The sequence below is a fragment of the Drosophila santomea genome, chromosome 2R (assembly GCF_016746245.2).
Source record: "Drosophila santomea strain STO CAGO 1482 chromosome 2R, Prin_Dsan_1.1, whole genome shotgun sequence".
NCBI lineage: Eukaryota > Metazoa > Arthropoda > Insecta > Diptera > Drosophilidae > Drosophila > Drosophila santomea.
In genome coordinates this window covers 2,733,507-2,760,109 of record NC_053017.2, presented here as the reverse complement: position 1 = coordinate 2,760,109, position 26,603 = coordinate 2,733,507, and the positions used below count along the sequence as shown (strand labels likewise).

General features: G+C 38.7%; 1 protein-coding gene and 2 long non-coding RNA genes across 13 annotated transcripts; 1 reads left to right on the top strand and 2 right to left on the bottom strand.

The window, feature by feature from the left end:
• Positions 1-1,263: 1,263 nt before the first annotated feature.
• LOC120445817 lies at positions 1,264-11,191 on the top strand. 2 transcript variants are annotated; one of them, XM_039626430.2, is made up of 5 exons: positions 1,264-1,619; positions 1,687-3,093; positions 3,154-3,441; positions 3,503-3,629; positions 10,737-11,191. In XM_039626430.2, the coding sequence occupies exons 1-5, from the start codon at positions 1,311-1,313 to the stop codon at positions 10,892-10,894; spliced, it is 2,289 nt and encodes a 762-aa protein (XP_039482364.1). In that variant the 5' UTR covers positions 1,264-1,310; the 3' UTR covers positions 10,895-11,191. The 2 variants fall into 2 exon arrangements, with proteins under 2 accessions (XP_039482364.1, XP_039482365.1); XM_039626431.2 differs by having other exon boundaries at positions 1,265-1,619; positions 1,690-3,093.
• A 7,477-nt stretch (positions 11,192-18,668) lies between these two features.
• Positions 18,669-19,502, bottom strand: LOC120446651. 3 transcript variants are annotated; one of them, XR_005615877.2, is made up of 4 exons: positions 19,395-19,483; positions 19,309-19,345; positions 18,943-19,103; positions 18,669-18,876 (listed from the first exon to the last, which is right to left on the bottom strand). It is a non-coding gene; the product is annotated as an uncharacterized LOC120446651 (long non-coding RNA). The 3 variants fall into 3 exon arrangements; XR_005615876.2 differs by lacking the exon at positions 19,309-19,345 and having other exon boundaries at positions 19,395-19,502; XR_005615875.2 differs by having other exon boundaries at positions 19,309-19,469.
• A 1,173-nt stretch (positions 19,503-20,675) lies between these two features.
• On the bottom strand, positions 20,676-21,837 carry LOC120446652. Of its 8 annotated transcripts, none has more exons than XR_005615879.1 (4): positions 21,807-21,837; positions 21,469-21,744; positions 21,295-21,414; positions 20,676-21,181 (listed from the first exon to the last, which is right to left on the bottom strand). It is a non-coding gene; the product is annotated as an uncharacterized LOC120446652 (long non-coding RNA). The 8 variants fall into 8 exon arrangements; XR_005615881.1 differs by lacking the exon at positions 21,807-21,837 and having other exon boundaries at positions 20,676-20,973; positions 21,082-21,181; positions 21,469-21,783; XR_005615882.1 differs by lacking the exon at positions 21,807-21,837 and having other exon boundaries at positions 20,676-21,245; positions 21,469-21,783.
• Positions 21,838-26,603: the final 4,766 nt, after the last annotated feature.

The window sequence follows — 26,603 nt, the reverse complement described above, 5'->3', positions numbered from 1 at the left end:
CCCTTACCAAATCGTAAATTGTTTTTGCCGACGGCAACATTTTGTTTCTCAAATCTGAGGTGGGGTACGAAATATATTTTTTATAACATAACTAAGTGGCAAAATGATTTTGTGGGGATGTGGAATTAACATCAATAGACCACTGAGTTAACTATTTTGTTTGTCAAACCTCAGGTGGGGTACGAAATATAAATTTTTTATAAAATAGCTAAGTGGCAAAATGATTTTGTGGGGATGTGGAATTAACATCAATAGACCACTGAGTTAACTATTTTTTCCCTTAGTAAATGAGATCTGATTTGATATAAAAAAAGGCATTAGCTTTTCATTTCGGCCAGACAAAAGTGCCCGTTTTACAAATCGAAAAATTCTTACGATTTCGAAAACCGGAGCACCGGTTTTACGATTTCAAATCGAAATCGTAAAAATCTTACGAATTCGATTACCGGAGCATGCCTGAATATTTTTGTACCCGTTACTCTAGGAGTAAAAGGATATACTAGACTTGTTGAAAAGAAAGTAACAGGTAAAAGAAAGCGTATCCGACCATATATAGTATGTATATACATATATTCTTGATCACAAATCAATAGCTAAGTCGATCTGCGCTTGTCCGTCCGTACGAACGTTGCGATCTCAGGAACTATAAATGATAGAAAGTTAAGATTAAGTTTGTTGACCCATGGTGCCACGCCAACTCTAACGCTAACAAACCGGCCAAAACATTCACTCACACTCTTTAATAAATACGTCACGTCGACACTTTTTTTTTGTATTTTATTAGTCATTAAGCCGATTTCAAACCAACAGCCCAAGCATGTCACCTCATTTAATTTTCGGTTTCTGTTATACTTAGGTAGAATTCGACTAATTAAAATGAAAGCAGCACTAAGTACGCCTTTCAAAAGACTGCAGAAAACAATAAAAGGCGGAATATCGATCACTATTTGTCGTATGTTTTGCCCACCCCTGATTTTATTTGATATTAGAATGTAAGAAACGGCTATTTATTACGTAATCACATTTTTATGATTTCTCATCCCCTTCCCTAAAAAAAATGATAAATGGATGTTCCCCCAATCATTACTTAATCAGGAAAAGCAAAATTAGGTTTTCCCTATAAAAATGTACCATAATCTTTTCTCTTTAAATTAGTTTTGAATTTTTGGTATTGACCTTGTTACCATTGACGCATTAATTTGTCTGTGTGAATGGGTCGCATTATTTTCGTTGCGCCAACGATTTTAAGCGGCTTCCGTCGGCATTTTTACCGTTCCACCATCTGGTAACACTGCCCAGGCCGAAAAGGAATGGATTTTCGAGATCCAGATAAATTAAACTGGAGTTTGAATCTGAGTAACAATAACAATATCGTTAAACTCAGTGCGACGCGGTACCGCAGTTCTGATGCGGCTGACGAGCAGTTCCCGGAGCTCTTACTCAGCCATGTCAATTGTGGGACTGGTGTAAAGACAATGGGCACAAACCAAAAACGAGCAGCAACAACATCAGCGCAGGCCGTAACCGTGGAAGAGCAGGTCGATGGAACTGGGGGAAATGGCGAGGATAAGACAGGAGAGTGCGAGGCAGAAACCATGGCCGCAGAGAGTGGTGATAAGGCGAGTGACCGCCGCTACAATCGCAAAAATCATGTTCATAATGCTTTATTTTTGTTCACCTTTTAAGCAGGAGGAAATTGCTGCCTACTGCGAAATGGACGAGGCAAGCTATGGACTTGCAGCAGCTGAACTCTCATCCTTTGAAGCCGCCGCTTGTGGCTATAACTCTAGCCGCACCTCCATAAACAATTCGACGGAAAACCTAAGCTATGCTAGTGAAAATTTTTATGGCGACGATCTAATTTTGCTGGACGACAACAACGAGAACGCAGAGGAGATATCTATCAACTCTGACGACTGCGTCTACGCTTACTGTGGTGAAGGGGCTGAATTGGACATGAAGATAATCGCCACGGGCAGGGTAGGTAGGCAGCACTTTGACATCGGCCGAGGACCAGTACATGCTGTAGGAAGCGATAGCCTCATTTGCGTCGAAGATGAGACCGAGTTCCTGGAAATGGACTTCGAGCCAGACCCCTCATCAGAGTTGGAACTTGTTGGCGGACCCCATCATTTGGGCATCCTGCCGCAGGCCAATTTGTTGTTAATGCAACGCGACTATAGCCAAATGACCAACGTAGACGGATCTACTTCCAGGCAAGAAGGGCAGCTGCACAGCTCGCCCATAGATGATTTTCCGCAAGAAGATCTAATGCAGCATCAAAAGCAGCGCCTTAGTAAGAAGTTCGCCCGTATCAACTTGAATTTAGATAAAATCAAAGACGTAGGTGTTGGTGGAGCTGCCGTGGACACAGATTTAAATGAACTAATAATTATTGGCGCGGAAAAGCAAGTTAAATCCTCCGGAAGCTTTCAGTCAATGAAGTCTTCTCAGGCTCATTCGTTGCCTAACCCATTGCGCACAGGCTCGAATTTTTCGCGCAGCACTAGTGTCCCCAGCGAACATCCAGAGCCTAAGCTAACTGGTGCTAAGCCAAAGCGTTTTTTACACAACTCGTCTGTGATGAATAAAAGCTTGTCATACAAGTCGCGGCGGTCTCGCCCTTCGACTAGCTTCGACGAACGTTGCTACAGCTGCACTGATTTCCGGGCAAAATCATGCCAGCAGCAACTGTCAGGGTCGGGGACAAAGCAAGATCAAGTAGTTCCTGCGACTATTGTGACATTGACCACGTCTTCTTCGTGCACGGACCAATTTGAATTGGGAATCAAAGAGGAAAGCTGCTTAGACTGTCTAGAAAAGGAGTTCTTGGCCAACACCATCGGCAAAGCCCCAGACCCGGGCACATGTTCTAAATGCCGTAGATCAGCTGGCAGTCGGGGCAGTAGTATTTCGCTTTACGCGCTGTCGGACAAGGTGCGCTGTCGAAGCAGGTCCCCAGTATGCTTCGATGGGGGTCCGTTCGCCGACAGGTACAGCTTATTAATAACCGGAATGGTTTCTGGTTCCAATTTGGACCCACCCTGCAACCAAGGGTTTACTTCGTGTGATAATAGTTTCAACGGTCTACAGGTGTGTATGCGCTTGCTATATTAGTTGTAAATAGTGAAAATACCCACTTTCGCGAAATAGCTCCTCAATAAAGGCTATCTGACTGAGCCACTGGTGGCAAGTCTGTCTACAGGTAAGACGTGCGACGAGGAGCACCTAGTGCAAGCCCTAGATAAACTGCGCGTGCCCTATGACAGGGAGCTACTTCATAGCTATTTCAAGCAATTGGACAAGCGGCGACGGACAGAAAGCAGTGTCAATCTTAAGCAGCTACTGATACAGGCCTCAAAACAGCAGGGAAACCATCCCAAGCTCAAACGGCTGATCGAGATGGCGACCCATCAACAGCTCATTGTCCAATTTAAAAGGGTAATATGAAATACGTATTATATACACTTTTTAAAACTAATGCAAAACATTTTTCTAACAGAAAGCCGGAGGCAGAACTGAATTAGTGCCTATAAATGTGAGGGACATACTTAATGCCTGGGCACGTTGTCGAGATCTTTCCCTCCTTCAGCAACTAGATGGTCGCTTTCATTGCGCAAACGTGATGGGTAAGATAATGTTTTATATAGTAGTTTGCAAACCACTGTCGCTTATGTTCCGCAGTTAGTAAATTAAAGTTCAAGTCGTCACTGATGCTAAACTAAGAAAGATACAAGAAAAATTGAAACGCAACATTTTAATATTTATAAAACAAAAACTTGTTTCTTATTTTAAAAACGAAAAAAAAAATTAACAAATCAGCTTTTTTGTGCGGTTTATTCCGCTTCTCCTTTTATTTTCAATTTTTAATTTAATATGTTGTATGTCAATATTTGAGGCGATTTCCCAATAGGCTTTTTTTCGGTAATTTTGATGGTTTACGGTTTTCCCTAACAAAACTTTAAGTTATTGATTTGGCAATCGAACACCATTTCTGCAATTACCCGATGGACCTGCGAAGGTTATTGCTTGCAATCTTTGTTGCATAGCACATTTTTGTATAAAATATATTATTAATACTACCATTATTATTAAAGCAATAATTAATCCAGCATGACCGGAAATATGATGGAAATCTAAGTCCTTTAATTTCTGATGATGCTCCTTCATATATTTAATTTCATTATTTAATCGTTTAAATTCTGCAGTATGATTTAATAATGATAATTTAGCTAATCTGATAATCTTCTGTACTTCACTAACCTCCCCTATATAACCACCCTTTAGAGTGGTTTCCGTCATTATGAGATAGGAATCCATTTCAAAATTATAAATTAAATATTCGGGAGTTGCATGCACCCTTATTATCTGATCTTCATTACGTATTGGCACTGGAATGAGTAGATGGATGCCTACTAAACCGAGGCACCTTTGCACTAATTATTAATTTGTCGTCGATAAATAAACTTCTGACTGTTAACAACGTATACACCTCCTTAAGTTCCGTACCTGACCGTTTTCCTGGAATTACTAAATTCTCCGAAAGACTCTGCTGAATTTTGGCAATTTCCTTTTTGAGCTGATTTGGCCTAAGAATATTTGTATTTAGCCTACCGTGATTAATATCAATCAAAAGTCTTATAATACCTGCTTGAACTTTTCCGCCTTCTTCTATCAGTGAGAGCAGCTGTTTCGTAACCATAACGAATTTTATCGATTCCTTATAAACATAATAATTTTCTTTAAGAACTTCGGTCATGCTCTCAATTCTTATTTCCATACTCCTAAAATTTGCGTTAACATCTTCGGTGGTTCTTTTTAATAAATTGGTAGTTGAATCAACCACTGATGTTTGTTTTTTTATTAGTTTATCAAGGTTGTTCTGATTATCTAATAAATTCTTCAAGTTTTCTTCTAATTGCTCCCTGTCATCCTCATCCATTATACCAAATAAAATATGATACAAAGATCCCATAAATTCGAATGGGGTACGCTTGCTTCTGGATCTAGACTGCATCATAAACAATTTATTGTTTTCTTCAAGTTCCGATAACTGATCTAGCATATTATCTAAAACTTGACTACATTGTTCTTCAAAGCTATGAAGCCTTTCACAAACTTTTCTCATTTCTCTTATAAGCGCATTACCTTTTGTAATCATTCTAAAATATGGATCCATTTTATAATAGATCACCAAATTCCAAGAAGTACTGACAATCTCAACATCTCCTACAGGATCTAAATATATTGCTGAGGTCTTATTTATATTCTCTATTGAATATTATTGTGTTATATTTTTAGGTAATGCGCTAGAAAATTGACAGCTTAATATAAATAACAACATTGCCATGATAATCCCAATCTTGAACATTCCTGATGTCGCTCTAGTCCGTCTTTTTGACTCAGGGTCAGCCTCATTTTTTTCAACAGAACTTATACCTTCTAAAGAACAAATTTTTGTAATGGGTCTGGTGATAAATCCCTCCTGCATACTTTAGCCACCTTATCATCCTTCCCTTTATGGACTTTTTCCACCATTCCTAAAGGCCATCTTGCTGGATGACAATTCTCATCCTTCAACAAAACTATTTGCCCTTCTTCTATATTAGGAATTTCTCTTTTCCATTTATTCCTTTGCTGGAGCGTATGCAAATATTCATTCTTCCATTTTACCCAGAAATCTTTCCTCATTTTTTGGATAAGTCTCCACCTATCCAAATTTCCGATTCATTCATCTTCCATTGGTTGGACTATTTCTAAGGGCGGTCTTCCAATCAAAAAATGACCTGGTGTTAAAACCTCTTGTTGGTCAATCTCATTAACTATAGTGTCTAATGGTCTTGAGTTTAAACATGCTTCTATTTGACATAAAAGAGTTGACATTTCCTCGTATGTCAAAACAGTGTCGCCAATTATACGCTCTAAATGGTATTTCATTGACTTAAACCCAGCTTCCCAAATACCTCCGAAGTGAGGTCCTGCCGGGGGAATAAAATGCCAGTCAATTCTATCATTCTCCATCCTTCTGCAGCAATTTCTAAATTTTCTTGAATTGCATAAAATAATTCTTGATCTTCTATGGGTAATTCCTGATCCCATTCACTTTTATTTATCCAAAGTTTTTGAATAAAAAGTATTCCTAAAATAGTAACTGGTGCCAACCATCCTAACGGATCATATATTTTTGCCAGCGTTAATAACACAAGGCGTTCGTATTAGACATCTGCATGAGTGGCGAAAAAGGCACATTCAAATGCACAATGCCGAAAATGAATGGAATGAGAATGAAAGCAAAGTCAAACTGGTATGAGTGAATTTATTTACGACTCAGTCGCACAACAACGAAACAGATGGAAATGAATTGAATGGAATGAGAACAGTAAATTGAGACGCTTCATTCGAATGATTCGAGTGACAACTGAAAACAATGAAAAAGAAATGAAATTTGTTTTTATAGTTGTGTATGGACATTTCCACCATATGTAGCTCCAACATTAATTAAAAATGAAGCTTCTTTCGAAAATAATGCGTCCATTATTGCGTCTTTGAAGTACAGCTGTCAAGAATAAGCAAAGGAATGGACCGAATTCGCACGCAACAACTCGAATCATTCGAATGTTCTAGGCATTTCCAAATGTTTCATTTCATCTTACGCTTCATTCATTTACGTTCATTTCGTTGCAGGTAGTAAGTTATGAGTGGAATAAGAACCTCTCACTCATACAATGTCGTTTCATTTCGTGCGTTTTACTCATTCAATTCAATTCCATTCGAATGTATTCTATGTGACGTATGTTATGAGTGGAATCATGCAGATGTCTAGTTCGTATGTTTCGATTCAGTACAATTTACGTTAAATTTAAATATATACATACATTTTAATACATTCATTTTCTGTAATATTGAGAACCTTATTATCCCCCGTGTCCTCCACAGTTGTTAATATTTTGACCTTGTTGGAAATCCATTTCCTCAAGTTAAATTCAACTTTCTGCAGTTCTTGTGAAATTGACGTTATTAATTTATTAGCTTCTTCTATCGAATCAGCTCCAGTCATTCGGTCATCCATATAAAATCATTCCTAATTATTTCACTTACAACTTTGTTTTCACTTCTATCTGCAATATCCACCAGAACTCTGGTAGCCAAATATGGTGCAGATGCAGTTCCATAAGTGACGGTGGTTAACTTATAATTCTTAATTTTTTCTTCCGAAGAATTTCTCCATAAAATATATTGATATTTTTGGTCATTATTTTTTTTGTCGGTACATTTTTCCAATGTCCGCCGAAACTACAAATTCCCATTTTCTCCATTTGACAACAATGTCAAACATATCTTTTTGAACTCGTGGCCCAACCCACATTATGTCGTTCAAACTTTTGTTATTAGTAGTTTTTGCTGAAGCATCAAAAACTACTTTTAATTTGGTCGTGCGGATTGAATCTCTAATCACAGCCTGGTGCGGCAAGGAATATTTGCCTTCATTATTCACCTCAACCATGTGTCCTAAATCCATGTGTTTTTTCATGAATTTAGTGTAGTTAGCCTCAAGTTTTTCATTTCTTTGTAGTTTTTTCTCCATATTCATGTAACGAGCTATGGCTTGGTTCTTTGAATCTCCTAAGGTGACATCCTCCTTGAATGGAATTAACACAATGTATCGTCCATCTGAATCCTTTTTTGTAGTTTTAATAAATTTATTTTCACAGATTTCAGACTCGCTATCATTTTTTTTTCCGCTTCTTCAACTTCCCAGTAGCGATCTAAATCTTTTAATTCTATTGTTGTGGCTACAATGGTTTCTTTTTCTTTGGATTTTTTACATCCAGAAACTATCCACCCGAAATCAGGTTTTTGTCCAAGGAGCCCGTCTATTTTTTTAACTCAATTTTGCAAAATGTGAGTATATACGTCTGCTCCAATGATTAGATCAATACGACCTGGTATATTCAATTCGGGGTAGGCTAATTTAAAGCCCTTTCATTTTTTCTGATCAACATTAATTGTGTTGACTGGAAGTGCTTGCTTTGGAGAATTTTAATTTTAATAATTGCCTTGTGCCTGGAAATGCACGTTCCTGTGGAAGATACTCCACTTATTTCTGTCTGCGAACGAACCACTATCAATCAAAGCTCTTAGTTTTTCAAAACCTCCATTCCTCGACTTTACTTGAACCAAAGTCGTGGCTAACAACGCTTGACCTGCTGTTCTACACGTATTCACTTTTTCTGGATTATGACGTGAAAAGTGAAGCAACGTGTGGTGAGGTCTTTGACAAGTCGAACAAAGCTGATCGCTCGTACATTTTTTATTAAAAGGATGCCTTAGACATCTTAGGCAAACCCGATTTTTTTTTTACCCAGTCAGTCCGTTCAATATTTTAAATTTATGGCATTGAATTAAATAATGCCCTGGTAATCTGCAGTATGCACAGTTATCATTTTTATTCATGCTAGTATTACTAATTTTCTTTACAGGTTTAACTTCCTGGGAAAATGACGAAATAGAAAGTCTCTAAAAGTCCATGACATCAGAAAGTACCTGGATTTCTTTAGTTTTTTTGCCATGGCTTTCAAATAAACTGAGCGACTCTTTGGTAAATTTTCGAAGAATTATGTGAGCAAAAATTGCATCCACTTCTTCTGGCAACTGTGCCTTTAATTTGACAATGTAAATTGACTCGTTAATTGTGTCAATAAATGTCTTAATTTGCTTATTCGATTCCAAATTTAAACTTGGCATATCATGTGCTCTGAGAAAATTTTCCTTTTATTTTTAAACCGCTTGGTCAAAAACTCACAAGTGGCTTCGTAATTCTCTCCAGAGCCAAGCAATAAATGAGTCACCATATTCCTGACTTCTCCTTTTAATGTTTTGTTTTTCCTTATATGAAGGAAATCTGGACTACTGTCTATCATTTTTGACGTATCTTCTAGGTATACCCTAAATTGACCAACATTAGTACGAATCGCCTGCTCTATTTTTAAAGTGTTTTCACTTGGCTCTTGTGACATACCCTCTTTTCTTTGAATAGCCTTCTTCTCCGGGTTTGAAATGGTGACTGGGTGCTCAACGAAACTATTAACCGACGCTTGTCTACAATGGCTGATCGCCGCTTGATCTCCAGGGTTACGGTTGATAAAATCATCTATATCAATTTCATCTTCCCGTTGCTGCCGCTGCTGATTAGCTGTGGGCATATTATTGACAAACTGTTCCATAATGTTTGTCAGCGTCATCATCTGCTGTTGTAGTTGAGAAATCGCAGCCGCCTGTGCTGCGAATGCTTCCTCTTGTTGGTTCATAATTCCATATGCATGTGACAAATCCACTTCTTCCGAATTTTCGTGGTCGACTAGTCTCTGCACTAGTTCTGCTCTTGAGCCTGAAACTCCCAAATTGCTTTCTCTTAGCAGATACTGCAACTGGTCTGCCTTGAGCTCCGCTATCTTGACCATCTTCTTAGAAAAATGATCGCTTCTCTTCTATGTACGCACAACCACAATCAACCACGAGCACCGCTGTGATCGGTATTTCACCACGATTCTCATGAATTTCACCTTCTGTGAATGTCACCAGACGCGACACATACACACAAGCTTTTTGCATATATACCTCCAAGTTCACACAGATTCCTGAGAACTCCGATTTGAATCCATCAGCCACGTAGGAAAGGATGCCTTATCCGTAATTTGTAATCTATTGTCCTCTAGACCTTTGGGAACACCTATCCCATTACAAACTTCCCACGCCGACGACTCTTCTGCTGTCTCTGCTTTTTCGTGTCTTACACTGTTACTGCCTCTTACACATTACCAACTCAAGTTATCCCACTTCTGAACTGTAAAATGACAAGATGGCTGGTTTTTCGAATGGTGGAGTGTTTATTGTTGGCTTAGAGCGTAACATTCACTAAATTGAGAATCGCTTCTACAAAACATTACGTGCGCTTCCTTACGCGTGCACTTTCAATCTCTCTTTTCTCGATCATCATACCACTTAGCTATCGATTACATACTATAGGGTTTTGCTTAAACTATTCCTGGACAACAACCCGCTCGTTACACTTGCAACTAAGTAACTACAAACTACCAGTTAGTAAACTTAGTACCAGTACTTGTAAGTAAACTAAGTACCAGTACTGGTAAGGACACTAAGAACCAGTCGGTAGTTTGTTTGTTTCAAACGATGGTTATATCAGTCTATGTAAGTTTATTATATGAGTTACTCGTTGAGTTTTTGAATTGAACTATCGAGTTCTATTACTTCCTTATTCTGCTATATTACTGGTAATTATCTATCTATTATCTCAAATCTTCAATCAAGGCGTTCGACAGACGGTAGCACCCCTCGGTCGGTTGGCGAATGGTGTAACAGTGGGACCCCGAAGATAACCAAAAATAAATTTTAGTTGTTTAGTTAGTTGTTTAGTTGTTGTAAACCTAATGATTTATTTTGTTCCATATTGGACGAATACGAGAATGCTGTAGTCGCTTTCTTGGTTTTTTTTTTTTGCCAATATCTTTCTTCGACATAAAAGTATTGTATTCTCGTTCTCTTTGGTGTAACATTATCTAAATAGTGTAAATAACATATTCTAGTAATAAATTAGCTATAACTTATTAGTTCTTAATAAACCTTTCGCCCAAATATGGGAAAAGTATGCTTAATGCAGAATAAGTTTTTTTTTAATTAGACTGTTTTTTAACATTTTTTTACATTATTTTTTTCAGGAAAGGTTGGCCACATCGTGCGTCAGGCAACAGTTGCAGCATCCACACAAGCACAGGCCTCTTCAACAACCTCCTTTTGTAAACGCAGCCTGCCTGAATATTTAATGGTCCCGCAGTATTACATGAGTGGGGTGCTGATCCTAACCCGCAAATGTTAAGACGTACTTGTATAACCACTTAATTATTTTCACACAAAAGCGGATACACATCATCTCTCTAAAAATTCTTAGACTAGTTATATTGATTAATTTTTGAGATAAGTCATCTTCCATATAAATAGGGTGATCGCACGCATAGTGACCCACCGTATATGTCGGGTTACCACCAGTCTCTCCGCTCTAAAAAAAGGAAATAAAGAAACTCAAAAAATCTCAAAAATGTTAACCATGTTTGCCATAATATAAATGTATCAATACAAATATATCTGCCTCGCCTACCAACGCCTTACATTATAATGCATATGTTTAGAAGCATTGAATAGAAACTACTGTAATGTATGTATACATAGATATACTCTTTTGGATATATGTATTAAGTGGAAAAAAAACACAAAGTGTGCCGATTGCTCATATACTAACTATCGTGCATATTCCAGCACATGCCGAACCCTGTTTTGGATACACACAATTAATGTGAAAATACTAGCACCTTCTTTAAAATTTATAATGTCCTCATGCTATAATTAAGAATTTTAGGACTGTTTAATGCTGTTTATGAAGAAAAAAGAAAATGGAAAAGACATGAAACAAAACAAAAAAATTTACGCATAATTAAATTGAAATTAAATATTTATAAATATTATTAATTATGTGCTACTTACTTGCAAATTACAAACGCAAATCTAAAAGCCACTGCTAAATTTATAAGGCACAACCAAACACTGAAGATCTTGACGATTAAAAATTGAAAATGCAACTGCACAGAAACGCAAAAAAACATAAAAAATGCTTCGCGATCCTTTGTCTGCTTCTGTTGTTTTCGTAGTTTGGTTTTCGTAAGTACCGTTTGTTTAAAATTTGCTTGCACTCACAATGACGATTAAAAATATAGCGTCAGGCAATGTTAGAAAACATAAACGTATTATATTTTAGAGAAAACATTTTATATATACTATATATACATATATAGATATATGATTTTGATTTTTTTACGTATACATATGTATGATAAAACACTTATATTATTATTTACAATTTTTAAATGAGGACGTTGTAAAATTAAATAAGATACTTTTCTGCAGAAACGGTGTATGGGCAAAACATGGTTTCTGCTCATTCCCGGAAATTCACGATTGTTAATCGGAAAACTTGCGGCTCTGTATTTCCTTAACATATCCAAAAGAGTACATCTAATTGCCTTATTTTTTGCGGAAACAATATTGTTTCGTTGTTTTGTAGAAAAACCACTTTGAAAATCCCAGTAGGAATTTCGGGAGGAAAACAAGTATATTTTTTGTAACGAACCGATTCTTAAAGACTTTCTAGTCTCCCAAGACTCCCAAGACATAGAAGCAGCGCAAGTTTGTCGATTCATGTTGCCACGCCCACTCTGACGCCAACAAACCGCCCAAAACTGCCACGCCCACACTTTTGAAAAATGTTTTGATATTTTTTAATTTTTGTATTGGTCTTCTAAATTTCTATCGATTTGCCAAAAACTCTTTTTGTAACGCCAACTCTAACGCCCACAAACCGCCCAAAGCTGCCACGCCCACACTTTTAAAAAATGTTTTGATATTTTTGTATTAGTCTTGTAAATTTCTATCGATTTGCCAAAAAAACTTTTTGCCACGCCCACCCTAACGCCCACAAATTGCCAAAAACTGTCAGTGTTTAAGACTCTCCTTCGCACTTCCACCAGCTGAGTAACGGGTATCAGATAGTCGGGGAACTCGACTATAGCGTTGTCTCTTGTTTCTTTTTTTCATTTAAGTTCACAATACAAAAATGTACATAACATTCATAATTCTTTGTAAACATATCGCCTATCATATCGATAGTTGGTACATATTTTAATTCAACATCGTATTTATGGATACCTTCCCTAATGAAATGATACCTTATATTAATAAGCCGCGCATGGTAAACTGGATTTCTGGAAAAATTCTAAGCGCTTATTGTCTTCTTGGAGTGTCCTTCCTTCCACAACCGATCTCGGTGATTAAATGCCTCAGATGTAGCGTCTCTTTCACAGCTGATGAGAGCGCCATGTATTGTGCTTTAGTGCTGCCTAAGGCAACACTGACCGTGTTTCTTGACCGTGTTTATATTCGCTACCAAGCGAGCTTTGTACCGCTCGGGATAGCCTTCACTGTACCTTATAATGGTAAAAACCCGTCGACATCGTATGGCTTGTTCTCCTTTTGGCATATCGCAAGTAGTCCATGTATTATTTGCCACGAGCGCGGCATATTTTGACTTCACGGCTGCCTTTCAAAATGTAGCTTGCTGGGCTTTGAGGCTTCCTTCCCTGGTCATCCGTCTTTTCCGGTATTTGAATAATTTTAGGCCAGCCTGGCCCGATTCTCATTGCCTTTCCTCCCGATGATTCCTCCTCGTCATCCTCCTGGTAACGAACTGCGTCTCTTTCTGAAATCGCTGCACTGGGGTTCTCACTGGCTTCTTCATTTTTATCATCTTCTGACTTCTGATGATTACATTTTCAGCTCTCCTCGGAGAAACTTCTGCTGCTGGAAGTCTTCCTAAGTTTCTTTAAATAATACGTTGCGCTTCACAAAGACCTTGGCCTTAAATTTTTCACTGTGTCCTTTGTCTAGTTCCACCGTCAACAATCCAAAAATTCGGATGTGACCCACATTAGTTTTTTTTGGCACTCCACGCCTTATATGAAGTAATTCTGACAAGAGCTGCATTTGGCGACCGATTTCTGATGTAACAAGCTGTCATCAAAGCCTCTCCAGCATTCATGAGTGAATAAGCAAACTCCTGGCTTTTTCCATCAGGGTTCGGCTGGCTCGCTCTGCCACTCCGTTTTGTTGTAAACTCTAGGGAACTGCCAATGCCTTACGATTCCATTTTTCTGAAGCAAAGTATCAAACCGTTTATTAACAAACTGACGGCCATTATCGCTGCGTATTGCCAGGTTTTTAAATACTACAAATTTGTCGTATATTTCGTCTTTGGATTTTATGAAGTACACAAACACACGGGGCGGGTCATGTCATCATTGAATATGACAAAATACGAAGCTCCTCCAATTAACTTTTTTTTGTGGACCAGACACATCCGTGTAAATTAATTTCAGTTGATGCTTCGCTCTGTTTTCAGACACTGGAAAGGGCTGTGTATGTATCTTGCTCTTCATACACGAAAGGCACTGACTCCCTCCATCCAGAAAAATGTACACAGTTGATGTCTTGCACCATTGAATGCTTTACTAACTCTGATAAACTGGCATAATTTAAATGTCTATATCGACTATGCCAGAAACTTGCACTGGTCTGTATAGCGTCGACACAAGTGTTCCGCTTGCTTTCAACAATTCTTCTCAATCCTGGTGTACAATCGCACAGTCTTTGCAAAATGTTACAGTAAACCCTCGAGAAACTGCACAACTAATAGACATACAATTTCCTTTTATTTCTGGAACGCGCATACATGTACATTCCGCAGCGTGAGATTGCAATGATCTGTAGCCCCGCTATCAAAACACCTGCAAGACGCTTCCAACTCTCGTACGTCACTCCCACGCACTACTGTATATGATCCGTTCTTGTACTCTCTCTCTTTTGGCAATCCATTTTTGCCTTGCGCTTTACACTCAGGCATTTCGATTTCGATTTGAAATCGTAAAATTGGTGCTCCGGTTTTCGAAATCGTAAGAATTTTTCGATTTGTAAAACGGGCACTTTTGTCTGGCCGAAATGAAAAGCAAATGCCTTTTTTCATATCAAATCAGATCTTTTGTGTTCTCAAATGGCGACTTTGCATTGGCATGACAAGCCAACTGTTCATTTCCCGCTCTACTTGCGGCTTCGGTGTTCCTTCTCTCACCTTTTGCAAGCAATTTGACCTTCAAAATATCTAACGGGGGCAATGTGTCCCGCGTTTCCATGGCTATGACAAAATATTAATATTCTCTGCTTAAAATCGACAGTAATATTATTGACGTTAGTTTGCCACCCAAAACTGCCACGCCTACACATTTGAAAAACGTTTTGATGTTTTTTCATTTAGTTACTAGTATTCTAAGTTTCTATCGATTTGCAGAAAAACTTTTCGCCACGCCCATCCTAACGCCCGCAAGCCGCGTCTTGTAAATTTCTCTCGATTTGCCTAAAATCTAACCGCCTAAAAACGGTCAGTGTTGAAATTTCTCTTCGCACTTCGACTAGCAGAGTAACGGGTATCTGATAGTCGACGGGTCTATTTAAGTCGCTCACAATCGTATTGTTCTTTCTCGTTGGATACTTGTACTTGTATAGATCAGATAACCAGATCGCATGATAACTGACTTTAATTTTAGGATTTAATAGTCCGGTCAATAAAGAATTGTACCCTGATTAGCATACAAAATTGGAAACTTAAGTCTATGTGAAATCTATATGGATCGATGTCCTCCAACAAGTTGAATGGTTGACTCTGGAGACTGAATATTAAAAAAGACAGTGTACTCCGAGAATTTCCCATGCCTTTTATGTTACAACTTGGTGCAGTGCAACGTTCTAATGGTTATATAAACTAAACGGTCAAACTAAACACGTGGTTTTGTTCTACTTCCGCTCTACTTAATAACGTTTAATTATGCCAAGTTTATAAGTGTTTGTTTCTGTTTACCTTTTTTGTGTTTTTTCATGAAGAAAAGTTCTTGAAAATGTTGTACAAATTTGTATGAATCGGGTGCGTCAAATATTTGCTAAATCTAATTTTTTGCTTCTCTTTGCTACCCACCGAATTAAAATTTTTTAGCAACTCCTCTGTTCGAGCGCGCTACCGATCTCAGTCAGTTGAGCATTTCAATAACTTGGCGTTTGCTACCTTTGACGTATTGAGTCTGTCTGGGAAGCTACTGTATTAAAACACAGAATGCAGCGCGCTATAAATAAGGTTTTTCTGACGGAAGCATATATAGTCACTTCGACTGATCGAAGTCATACATACGCCTGGAACACTTGTGACAAGGATCTCAGCATATCGCGGGGAATCGGGAAGTTTCTGGACCTCTAGGCGACATAAATCTTTTTCTTTTTTTAAATAAACATTTCACACGCCCTTACCATCGGCAACAGACATAAATAATTTTGAAACTTTTAAACAAAGGGGCCAGCGTGTAAACCCATTCGTCAGCAAAAAAAAAAGGCTATGACCAATCCAAATTAATTAAACAAAAGATGCAGCCTGGAAACTTATTCATCAGGCCACAGTTTGTACCAATCGAAATCTTGTAACCAAAGTCTATTTTCGCTGTCACCGATAAAAGCCATAATTATAAAAATAGTGCATTCAGTTCACATTCGTAGCAAGTTTTGAACAGACTTACGTACGTTTTGAAAGTACTTACGAAGTTAAATAACAAAAACAAAAAAACAAAAAAAAGTAAGCAGATAATCAAGGTCCCCCACAAAAGCTTCTTATGACAGTCATACATTTAGATGACACCCAGCATGAACTCAAATTGGACCCAAATCGAAATAGGCAATGGAACAGCTACAACAACAAGCGCAGGAACAGGAGGGCAAATCTGGGATATCTAGACAATCTAATAATTCAAATAACTCAAGGCGATCCCATAATTCGAACAACACCTTTTGTAGAAGCGAGAATAAAGCGTCAGGCAGTGTACAACACCCTGGAAGATGATACAAATTTTTCACAACCAGCTTAGTTGAAGTTGTTAAAATAAGAATGATTTGTTTTAAATAACGTCAGTTCTTTGAATGGCTGCTCGGAATAGATAGACATACAGAACGGATGGTCGTGCGTAGCAAATACGAACAAAGAAACAAAATTCGGCACCAGTAGGGAACACTATATTCAGAAAGGAGAAATAAGGCGATAAGCAAGATTAAGATTAGGGTTCGCAAATGACAAGGTGATGATACTTTACTTTATACAGATATATATATACTTTATATGGTCGGAAACGCTTCCTTCTGCCTGTTACAAGCTTTTCAACGAATCTATATATATCTATATCTATATATTTCTATATATATCGAATATCTATATACCCTTATACTCTACGAGTAACAGGTATAAAAATATAAAATTAATTTTCAAAAGAGTGGGTTGTTTTCTAGCGGTTAACTCAAACACAGGCTCGGTTAAACGACCCAAACGACGATCCACGCGCTGATTACGACCCAAAAACGCATGCCGAAAGTACCCGTACTTTTACGCTGTACGTGTGTCGGTAGGGAACTGGTAGAGCTATATCCTTTGCCCGTCTAATGGGACGCTACCGACCACTGGTTTGAATCCTGTGTAATTTTAAATATTAAAAAAAATACAATAAAATGTACTCTGCAGCCTTTGCCGATTCTTCGCTCACCATCATTTCCGCTGAGCCACATTCCGCTTTCAAGCGGCACGGCAACTACCTTAATTGAGTAAAACTTTACCAACGGTGATTGTTTATTGTGTTTGCTTATTTGTTGCGGATAAGCGGCCGACCTTAAACATATGGTATATAAGATATTAAGTGGAGTGGGAGGTTGGCAATAATATATCCCTCGCCGTTGTCTCCCAGTGTAGGTAGCCGGTTGGCTGTTGCTGGTTGTCCAGTGGGGGGCCGGTTGGCCGTCCTGTTTCTATGATGAAATTGGATGATTACGTTGGAAGGAGAGTGTCCTTCAATACCGCTGGCCTATAGACTCAGCCGGTATATTTTGTAATAAAAAGGTTTAACGGCTAAGTGCCGGAGTTTCGTTATATGAGCTTGTGCTCTTTATTAATTGAATATAAAATCAGAACTGAACTTAAGAACAAACAAAGGCTCATGCATCATGACCGGATGCCCGTGGCAGACCGCTGACCATGCACATTTTGCAGAAGTCATACGATCGCTGCTAGCCAATGGGACAAAGCCACGGCCCATAAGGGCCAAAATCAACTTAAATCCAAAAGATCAAGCCAGTAATCCGAGCGGACGTTGAACAATCTGGGAGTTGTCTTTAACCCGCTATACCGCAGCGAAACAAGGAGTAAAGTCTTTTGTATGGATAGGAAGGATTTTATTCTATATTGTTTATAAATTAAACCGCCAGAGTTACTGTTTAGGAGATCCAGTCAAAAAAGAATTATATCCATTTGGGCACAGAGGGCGGGAATTCAGGATAGCTTATAGTTGGGTCAGAACAGTAGAGAGCTCCTCAAACGTTATAGCCTTGGATTCAAGTATCCGTTTAATATGGTGTTTGATTGAGCGAAAACCAGCTTCAAACATCCCTCCAAATTTGGGAGCAGATGGGAGTATAAAGTGCCAAGAAATCCCTTCATTGCCGAAGAATCCTAACAATTCTTCATCTTTGGCTTGTTGAATGGCCAGGCGTCTCATGACATCCAAGGTTTTCTTGCCTCCATGAAATGTGATTCCGTTGTCCGAATAAATGTCAGTATACTCAGGGAAAAATTAACGCTTTTCGATATCAAATCAAGAACGAACCGCAACGAAAGTACGGTAAACTCAATTTTTTTGATTCAAGAAAAAAAAATTTAAATTCAAGAACTAATAATTTGAAACCGAAATTATGAATTTGAGAAGGAACGTTCTGGATCCAAGTACTAACATTTGATGGGACTAAGAACGATAAAGAGCGATAAATGTACTGCTATGGGAAATACTTAAAATAAATATTAAAAATACTTGACCTAAACTCGTCAAATTTTAAAATGTGCATTACAAATTCACGGTTTAAGTTGTACATATTTAAAACTGAAGTATGAATATTTTTATTTTCAGAGCAAACACTTGTTTTAAGAACGAATCATATTTATTGTTTATTTACACGAATTTAATAATTTCGTTATTATTCTTTATCTATAGTACATATATACATAAAAAGTTCCATAACTTTTTTCTTAAAAATTAAATTGTTACACATTTCTTAAAGTTCTTACAACTAAACATATTTAACGAAATGCGCTGTCAAGCAAAATAACAAATAAAAAGTCCTGGGCATCTATAAAAACGAAGAAAAACAAATATAACAAAAAGTAAATAGAAATTTTGTTATTAGTTATATTACCTTCATTTATGGCCGACTGTGCTTCGGAAAGCTGTTGCCTGCTGAGATGGTTTTAATGTTCCTATCGTAAAAAGGAAACACTGCGCTTCAGGTCGTCCTATTTCGAAACCAATGCATGCTCTTTCTCTGCATGTATGCATTTCTCAGAAGTTGATTTTTAACTGTAAATATTACACATTAGTTCATAGATTTATTTCATTTAAAAAATTAAGTAACATTTAGCAACACAAAAGTTTTAAACACATACATACAAACATACATACGCATATACATATGTGTGCATGCAAACACGTGCGTACTACTGCGTAGGCCACCGACGCTTTATGTATGTATATGTACATACTTTATTTAAAGATTTGTACTTACCCTGCAGAAAAGGGAACACACACCGTGCCCATTTCCTCTAATGCCGTTGTAAGCTCACTATCTGATGTGTCTACGTTTTCACTTACCATTTTCACTTTTTTCTTCACTATTCGATTCACTTTGTACTTGTTACTCTAGGAACTTTTTGACACTAAATGAACGCCGTGTGCAATCGGTTATCGAAAAAACATATATGTTTCTTCAACAACACAGAAATGTAATCGATATTAACAAGTGTAAGAAGTCGAATGGCTGTAGATTTTTCGATCGCATAAATTTTAGTTTAAACTTCTTATATATTTTGTATATTTATTTTAAAATTGGTCGCATAATATAAGGAATAATAATATCGCTTTTGAAATATATAATTCGAGTAAAACTAGTACTTATTCCAAGAACGGTTGTCTTAAAAATTTTAAGTACGACACAGTACATTTTTAAGAACGTTCGTTCTCAAATTATTCGTTCTTCAGTTTTCTGAGTATAGGCTTCGCTTGGCGGGCTATGAATCGTTGAAGACTGCGATGAAAGCCCTTGTAAATAGTTCATTAACAACCTCGATATGGAGTTACTTTGTGTTGAGGCACACGAAAATGAAAACCGATCGGTCCAGCGGATAGCTTGCACTCGAGGAATTGGTAGCTCTCCCATGATCTGATTGCTGGTGCCTTTGCGTTTGCATTGGATAAAGTTGCGGGCTCCCAGAATCCATTACTTCTGATTGGTAATCGATTCATCAACATTTGTTTGAAGGTGGGAGACATGAAAACGTAGAACAAGTAGTCCAGCTAGTGGCGAATCCTTGGGTATCAGAATTGGGGGCTTGGAACTGAAATTTAGCGTAGATTGCTTGATTCTCCCATCGATTCGCATTATTCCAAAATCATCCAGGAACGTAGAGAACCAGATTAGATGCTTTTTACCGTTAAGCTGGCGTCGATTCTCTAGCTGGGCATATTATCTGGCAAAGTATTTCTGTTGCACATGTCGAATGAGTCGGCGCACAGTGGCGCCTTAGATACTTTTAAGTTACAAAAATCATAACCCTTGAACCAGTTGAGATATTTTCATAATTTCATAATTTTCATAATTTAATTAATGAAAGGTAATTTTAGTACCTTTCGATTAAGTGGTCATACAATATGGTGTGATAAATAGTAGATTTAATACTCGAAAATTAATGTTTTTTCAATTTTTATCCAATTTCGACAAAAACTTTTCATTTGTTTTCTGATGCTAATATGGTACATATTTAATGTTTTAAAAACAAAAATAAATAAATTTTAAAAACAAATTTTTATTTTTTTTTGTTTGTCATTTTTCATATATTTTTACCTTTTTTTTTTACAAATAATTAAAAATAATCATTCAATTTTACTTAATTTAATATTTTTGAAGAATAGTTAATCATTATACATTCATTTAAAATCATTACAAAGTCAGGGATTGAAAAACAAGCCGACGCAATACAGGAAAAAATGTATGCCCGCCATACAATTTCGTACTGCGTAGCAAATGCGCTTGTAGCAGAATTTGCATTAAGCCGCGCGTTTTTTACGCTGAGTTGAAAGTATCTTTTGCCTGGGACCCGATCTCTTTTATGATTATGATAAAGAACATATTTAAGAACAACACCTCATACTCCAAGGGAATGGTAGGGAATCGCTTTATTTTCTCCGTCAAAGTTGAAAAGTATGTGAAAATTAGTACTTCGGTAAACAGGTATTCCTGCACTTGTAAAGAAAATTATACATTTATTCTACCTATTCTTACCGAGATTTGATGACCCTTTCCATAGAGACCATAACCAAGCCGGTCGGTTACATATTACACCTAAAAATCGACCGCATAGTCCGAATTTTTAAAGTTGAACCTTTTTTGGGTTGCAAAAAAAGCAGGTATTATTAGCAGAAAATTCACGTGTAACTTCTAAAATACTGAACCGCTTTGAATCATTTTTTCAATTCAACCCTTTTAAACTATTACCTGTCAAATGCGATTTGTGGATGAACAACTTGTTGATACTTTCGTCAGGAAAGTTATCTAGAGTTGTTGGCTTTATGGCTCGTTCCAAAGCCAATTTCTGATCCTGTCCAGCAGCTTATGCTGAAAATAAGAATGACAATAATCCTTGATACAAATACTAAACCGTGGCATTACAAATCCGTTACGTGACTCTAATATATCCAGTTTCCTTACAAGAAGTGAGAGAGCCAAATTCTTTACCTAAGTCAGTGTAAATGACAGCTGTTTGAAAAGCTTGTTTTATGAAGCCTCCTATTCGTCCCCTTTCTGGTGCAGGAGCGGTATAAGTGGTCTACACGCTCAGCCGGGCAGCAGGAACCAAATACCCATGTCGCGTCTGTGCCTACAAGGCTGGCGGAATGGTCTGCGTCTGAGCCGTATCGGCCGGCAGCGAAAGCCATAAATCCGCACCTGCCACGTAGAAGGTATAAATTACACAAAATAATCGGAATGACTGAGAACAACATAACTACCCCAGGCTACTATCCCGAGGCTAGGGCTGGATTATGTTAAAATCTAAAAATAGAATTTTCTTGCTTGTATCAGTAAAAGCAATAAAGGGGATCGTGTGCATGTATGCGTGCTCATGCTCGAAGACGGTTTTAGGGCCGAAATCAATTTTGATCTAAAAACAAATTTGATTAATGTATTGGTTAATTTCGATTCGTAACTATTATGGTTTGAAAGAAGTTTTTTATACCCGTTACTCGTAGAGCTTTTCTTACCTTTTACCCTTTTTTTAAAAACATGAAAAAATTTAATATAAAAAATAATTTAACTGAATCTTATTTGCATTTTAAATACAGAAAATTGGTAATTTTTATACTAGTAATTTGACTAAATAACTATAGTAAATAATCAAAACGTATACAAAGTAAATTATTAAAACTACTTTAATTTAAAACAAAGAATTTTCAAAAAATAAGAAATTACATTTAAAATATTTTATAAAAATAATTCACAAACTAAATTATTATTTATAAAACAAGAGAGAACGCTATAGTCGAGTTCCCCGACTATCTGATACCCGTTACTCAGCTAGTGGAATTGCGAAGGAGAGTCTTCAACACTGACAGTTTTTGGAGGTTTGTGGGCGTTAGAGTGGGCGTTAGAGTGGGCGTGGCAAAAAGTTTTTTGAAAATCGATAGAAATTTACAAAACCAATGCAAAAATGAAAAAATATCAAAACATTTTTCAAAAGTGTGGGCGTGGCAGCTTTGGGCGGTTTTTGGGCGTTAGAGTGGGCATGGCAAACTTGCGCTGCGTCTATGTCTCTGGAGTCTGTGTGCTTAATCTCAACCTTCTAGCTTTACTAGTTCCTGAGATCTTAGCGTTCATACGGACGGACAGACAGACGGACATGGCCAGATCGACTAGGCTATTGATCCTGATCAAGAATATATATACTTTATATGGTCGGAAACGCTTCCTTTTGCCTGTTACATACTTCTCAACGAATCTAGTATACCCTTTTACCCTACGAGTACCGGGTATAGAGCAAATACTTAATTTATTGTCGTCATTTTTACAGGATGTATTACCTGCAAAGAAAATTATTAATACTAATATGAATAAAAATTACAATTGACTATTCTGTATATTGTAAACTACGGGGCATTATTTAATTCCATGTCATAAATTTAATATAAGGAATCTATCAAAACGGTCTGCCTTGGTAAGAAAAAGACCGTATTTGCCTAAGGTACCTGAGGCATCCGTTTAATAAAAAAAGTACCAGCGAGCAGCTTTGTTCGATTTGTCGAAAACCTTCAGTGTCCCCGGGCTGCATCAACACTTGATACAAAATCTCTTTAGTATTTGCGCAGACCCCAACCGCTCCTTTTCTGAAATAAAAGAGCACGGCTGACAGTGATTTAACCTGCTGTGGAATTCAGAGATACATTGCTGACCCTGACTACGGCATTCAACACTAGATGTATCTTTCCCAGTTTATCTTTGCTGTGAACTAAGTCTGCTGGCTGAGGCGATCTCCCTTCCACAGACCACTGCTTGCATGCAGAAGCCCACCGTGTGCTGGTGGTCGGGTGTGTTAATCGTAGAAGGTAGTGATGTCTTTTCTGACATACACAGACATTGCAGCGTGCGTCTTTCCTAAAGAACCCCATATGTTCTTATTCCAGGCATAGAAAACAGATGGTTCTTTGCAAAGTTAATTCGAGCAGTTGGAGAAGCATGGTTAAACACATTACAGTTCTTGGCCGAATGTATTAAGCAATTTTTGATGTGCCGGTCCTGATACTCCGCACTTGCAGAACGCGCAGAACGCTTTTCTTATGCTTCTTGTTCTCGACATGTGTATTAGTGCACACCAGCATAGCGAGCTACCATACCGTTGGGTAGTATCCCACTCCAGACCCTGTCCAATCTTTTACTTAGGGGAAAGTTGCCGATCAGCTCCTCCATCAGGGTGGAGTTTCCTAAGTGCTGCTTTCTGTTCGTAGTTGACCGTAGAAACGTTGCGAAATTGCTAACTTATGTGTTTCTGGATCAGCTGCACATCTCAGACACATTCCAGTTGGCTACGTATCAGCTGCTCCGGACGACCGTATCGGAAACGTAACTGATCTACTACAGCCTAAACGATGCTCGGGTGAATAAGCACCTTTTAAGGTATTCACTAGCCCTTGAATATTCTCTAGAGCTGTACACTTATACTGTTGTCGACGTGAACTTGGATGATTGTGGAATCCGTAATCTTTCCTAATCCTCCGGGCTGGGGATCACCACTTAGCTTCTTTCCGTAAAGACCCCTGTTCTTAGGAGGCTGTGATAACTGCAAGTTTCCGCAGCACTCGTTATGTATCTCGGATTGCCGCCCGACCATTTCGAGGTCTTCACCGGAGTGAATGTGAAGTTGGCATAACACGATAAAGGAGAGCGAATTAAAGAAAATGACGCCGATCAAACGATGATCAACCTGGGAGTTGCCTTTAACCCGCTATACCGAACCGGTTCTGCAAATCACTTCAATCGGAATAAGCTCAAAGCGAGCGGTTAGCTTTACCATCTTTAAAAGGATAATGGAGGAGATGTTCCCGCAAATGACGCAGCTGGTTGCCTCCATCCTTAACTTCAAATCATGCAAATAAGACTGAACATAGTCCTTTGGAATGCTAACGGCGTGCAGAGGAGCAGAGCCGAGGTGGAACACCTCATTAAAACAGACGCCATAGATGTACTCCTTGTATCCGAATCCCACTTTTTTCCCAGATCCCATTTCAACATATGCGGTTACGACCTTATCCTTGCCAAACATCTATCTGGCGGAGCGCGCGGAGGAGCAGCCATGCTCATCAGGAGTGGCATCCAGTACACGGAACTACTCGCGTTGCCCAGTGTGCCTCGGCCAGAATCACCAGCCTACCGGAAGACCTCACCATTGGAGCGGTCTAACTTCCCCCCATACACTCGATCACAGAGACTCACCTACAGGAATTCTTTGAGTCCCTTTGACCTCATTACAACGCTAAGCACTCCTGGTCAGGATCCCTCTCCATTAACCCTAAAGGTAGAACGCTCCACAGATTCCTGCAGAACAAAAGACTGGATTGCCACTCCACTGGTGAGCCAACCCACTGGCCTACAAACCCTTTCTTGCTGCCCGACCTGCTGGACTTCGCCATCTCCACACGCATAGGGCACGCCAGATTAGCATGCTCCACATACAACAACAAGCTGATATCTGATCACAGCGCAATAAAAATGCCCCTTAACATCCCCGTCCTCGGGAAGGAGATGCCCCGAAGACTCACTGGGAAACATACAGACGCCCCCAAGTTCACATTCTGGATGCTGTCCTCCCTGAACACAGATCCCCCTATTTCCACTCCAAGCAAAATTGATGCGACGATCAAGACACTCACCATGGAGATGCACAATGCTGGCGAACTTGCCAATCCTCCTGCTCCAACCACTCCGAGAACTCCCGAAAGAGATCTTAACCTTTGGTCTTCATAAAAAGCGGCCTTCGTGGCGTGAAAAAGGCGCCTGAGAAGAATCTGGATCTCCTCGCGGAATTCCAGGGACAAAGCAGCACTCAATCGAGCCACCAAGGAACTCAAGGGCCGGCTGTCTAACCTACGGCAAGACTCTTTCAACAGATTTCTAGAGCTTTTGCAAACCACCTTCACAAGCCATTCACCCCTTTCGACAGATACACTGGTGATGAGCGTGTGGCCACCGCCAGGTGGCCTAGACAGTCCAAGGCTTCCTAGCCTGCCAATAGTGCCCGTCACCCCAGAAAAGGATGCGCAGGAAATCGCCTCTCTAAAAACCAGCAAGTCCCCAGGCCTGGATCGCATCGATGCCTCATCCTTGAAAATGCTGCCCCTCCGCTGTTCCCAGTTGTTGGCTGACATCTTTAACAGTTGCTTCAGACTGGGGTATTTCCCGAAGTCTTGAAAACGTGCAGAAGTGGTACTCATCCTCAAACCTGGAAAGCCTGATGCCAATCTTGCCTCATATAGACCGATTAGTCTGCTGGTAATCCTCTCCAAAAAACAAGAAAAAAAGGTTTTCTTGCCTCCATGAAATGTGATTCCGTTGTCCGAATAAATGTCAGTATACTCAGGGAAAAATTAACGCTTTTCGATATCAAATCAAGAACGAACCGCAACGAAAGTACGGTAAACTCAATTTTTTTGATTCAAGAAAAAAAATTTAAATTCAAGAACTAATAATTTGAAACCAAAACAAGAGAGAACGCTATAGTCGAGTTCCCCGACTATCTGATACCCGTTACTCAGCTAGTGGAAGGGAGGAGAGTCTTAAACACAGTTTTTGCCGGTTTGTAGGCGTTATAGTGGGCGTAGCAGAAAGTTTTTTGGCAAATCGATAGAAGTTTACAAGACCAATACAAAAATGAAAAAATATCAAAACAGTTTTCAAAAGTGTGGGCGTAGCAGCTTTGGGCGGTTTGTGGGCGTTAGAGTGGGCGTGGCAAAAAGTTTTTTTGCGAATCGATAGAAATTTACAAGACCAATACAAAAATGAAAAAATATTAAAACATTTTTCAAAAATGTGGGCGTGGCAGTTTTGGGCGGTTTGTGGGCGTTAGAGTGGGCGTGGCAACCTGAATCGACAAACTTGCGCTGCGTCTATGTCCCTGGAGTCTGTATACTTAATCTCAACTTTCTAGCTTTTGTAGTTCCTGAGATCTCGACGTTCATACGGACAGACGGACAGACGGACAGACAGACGGACGGACAGACGGACATGGCCAGATCGACTCGGCTACTGATCCTGATCAA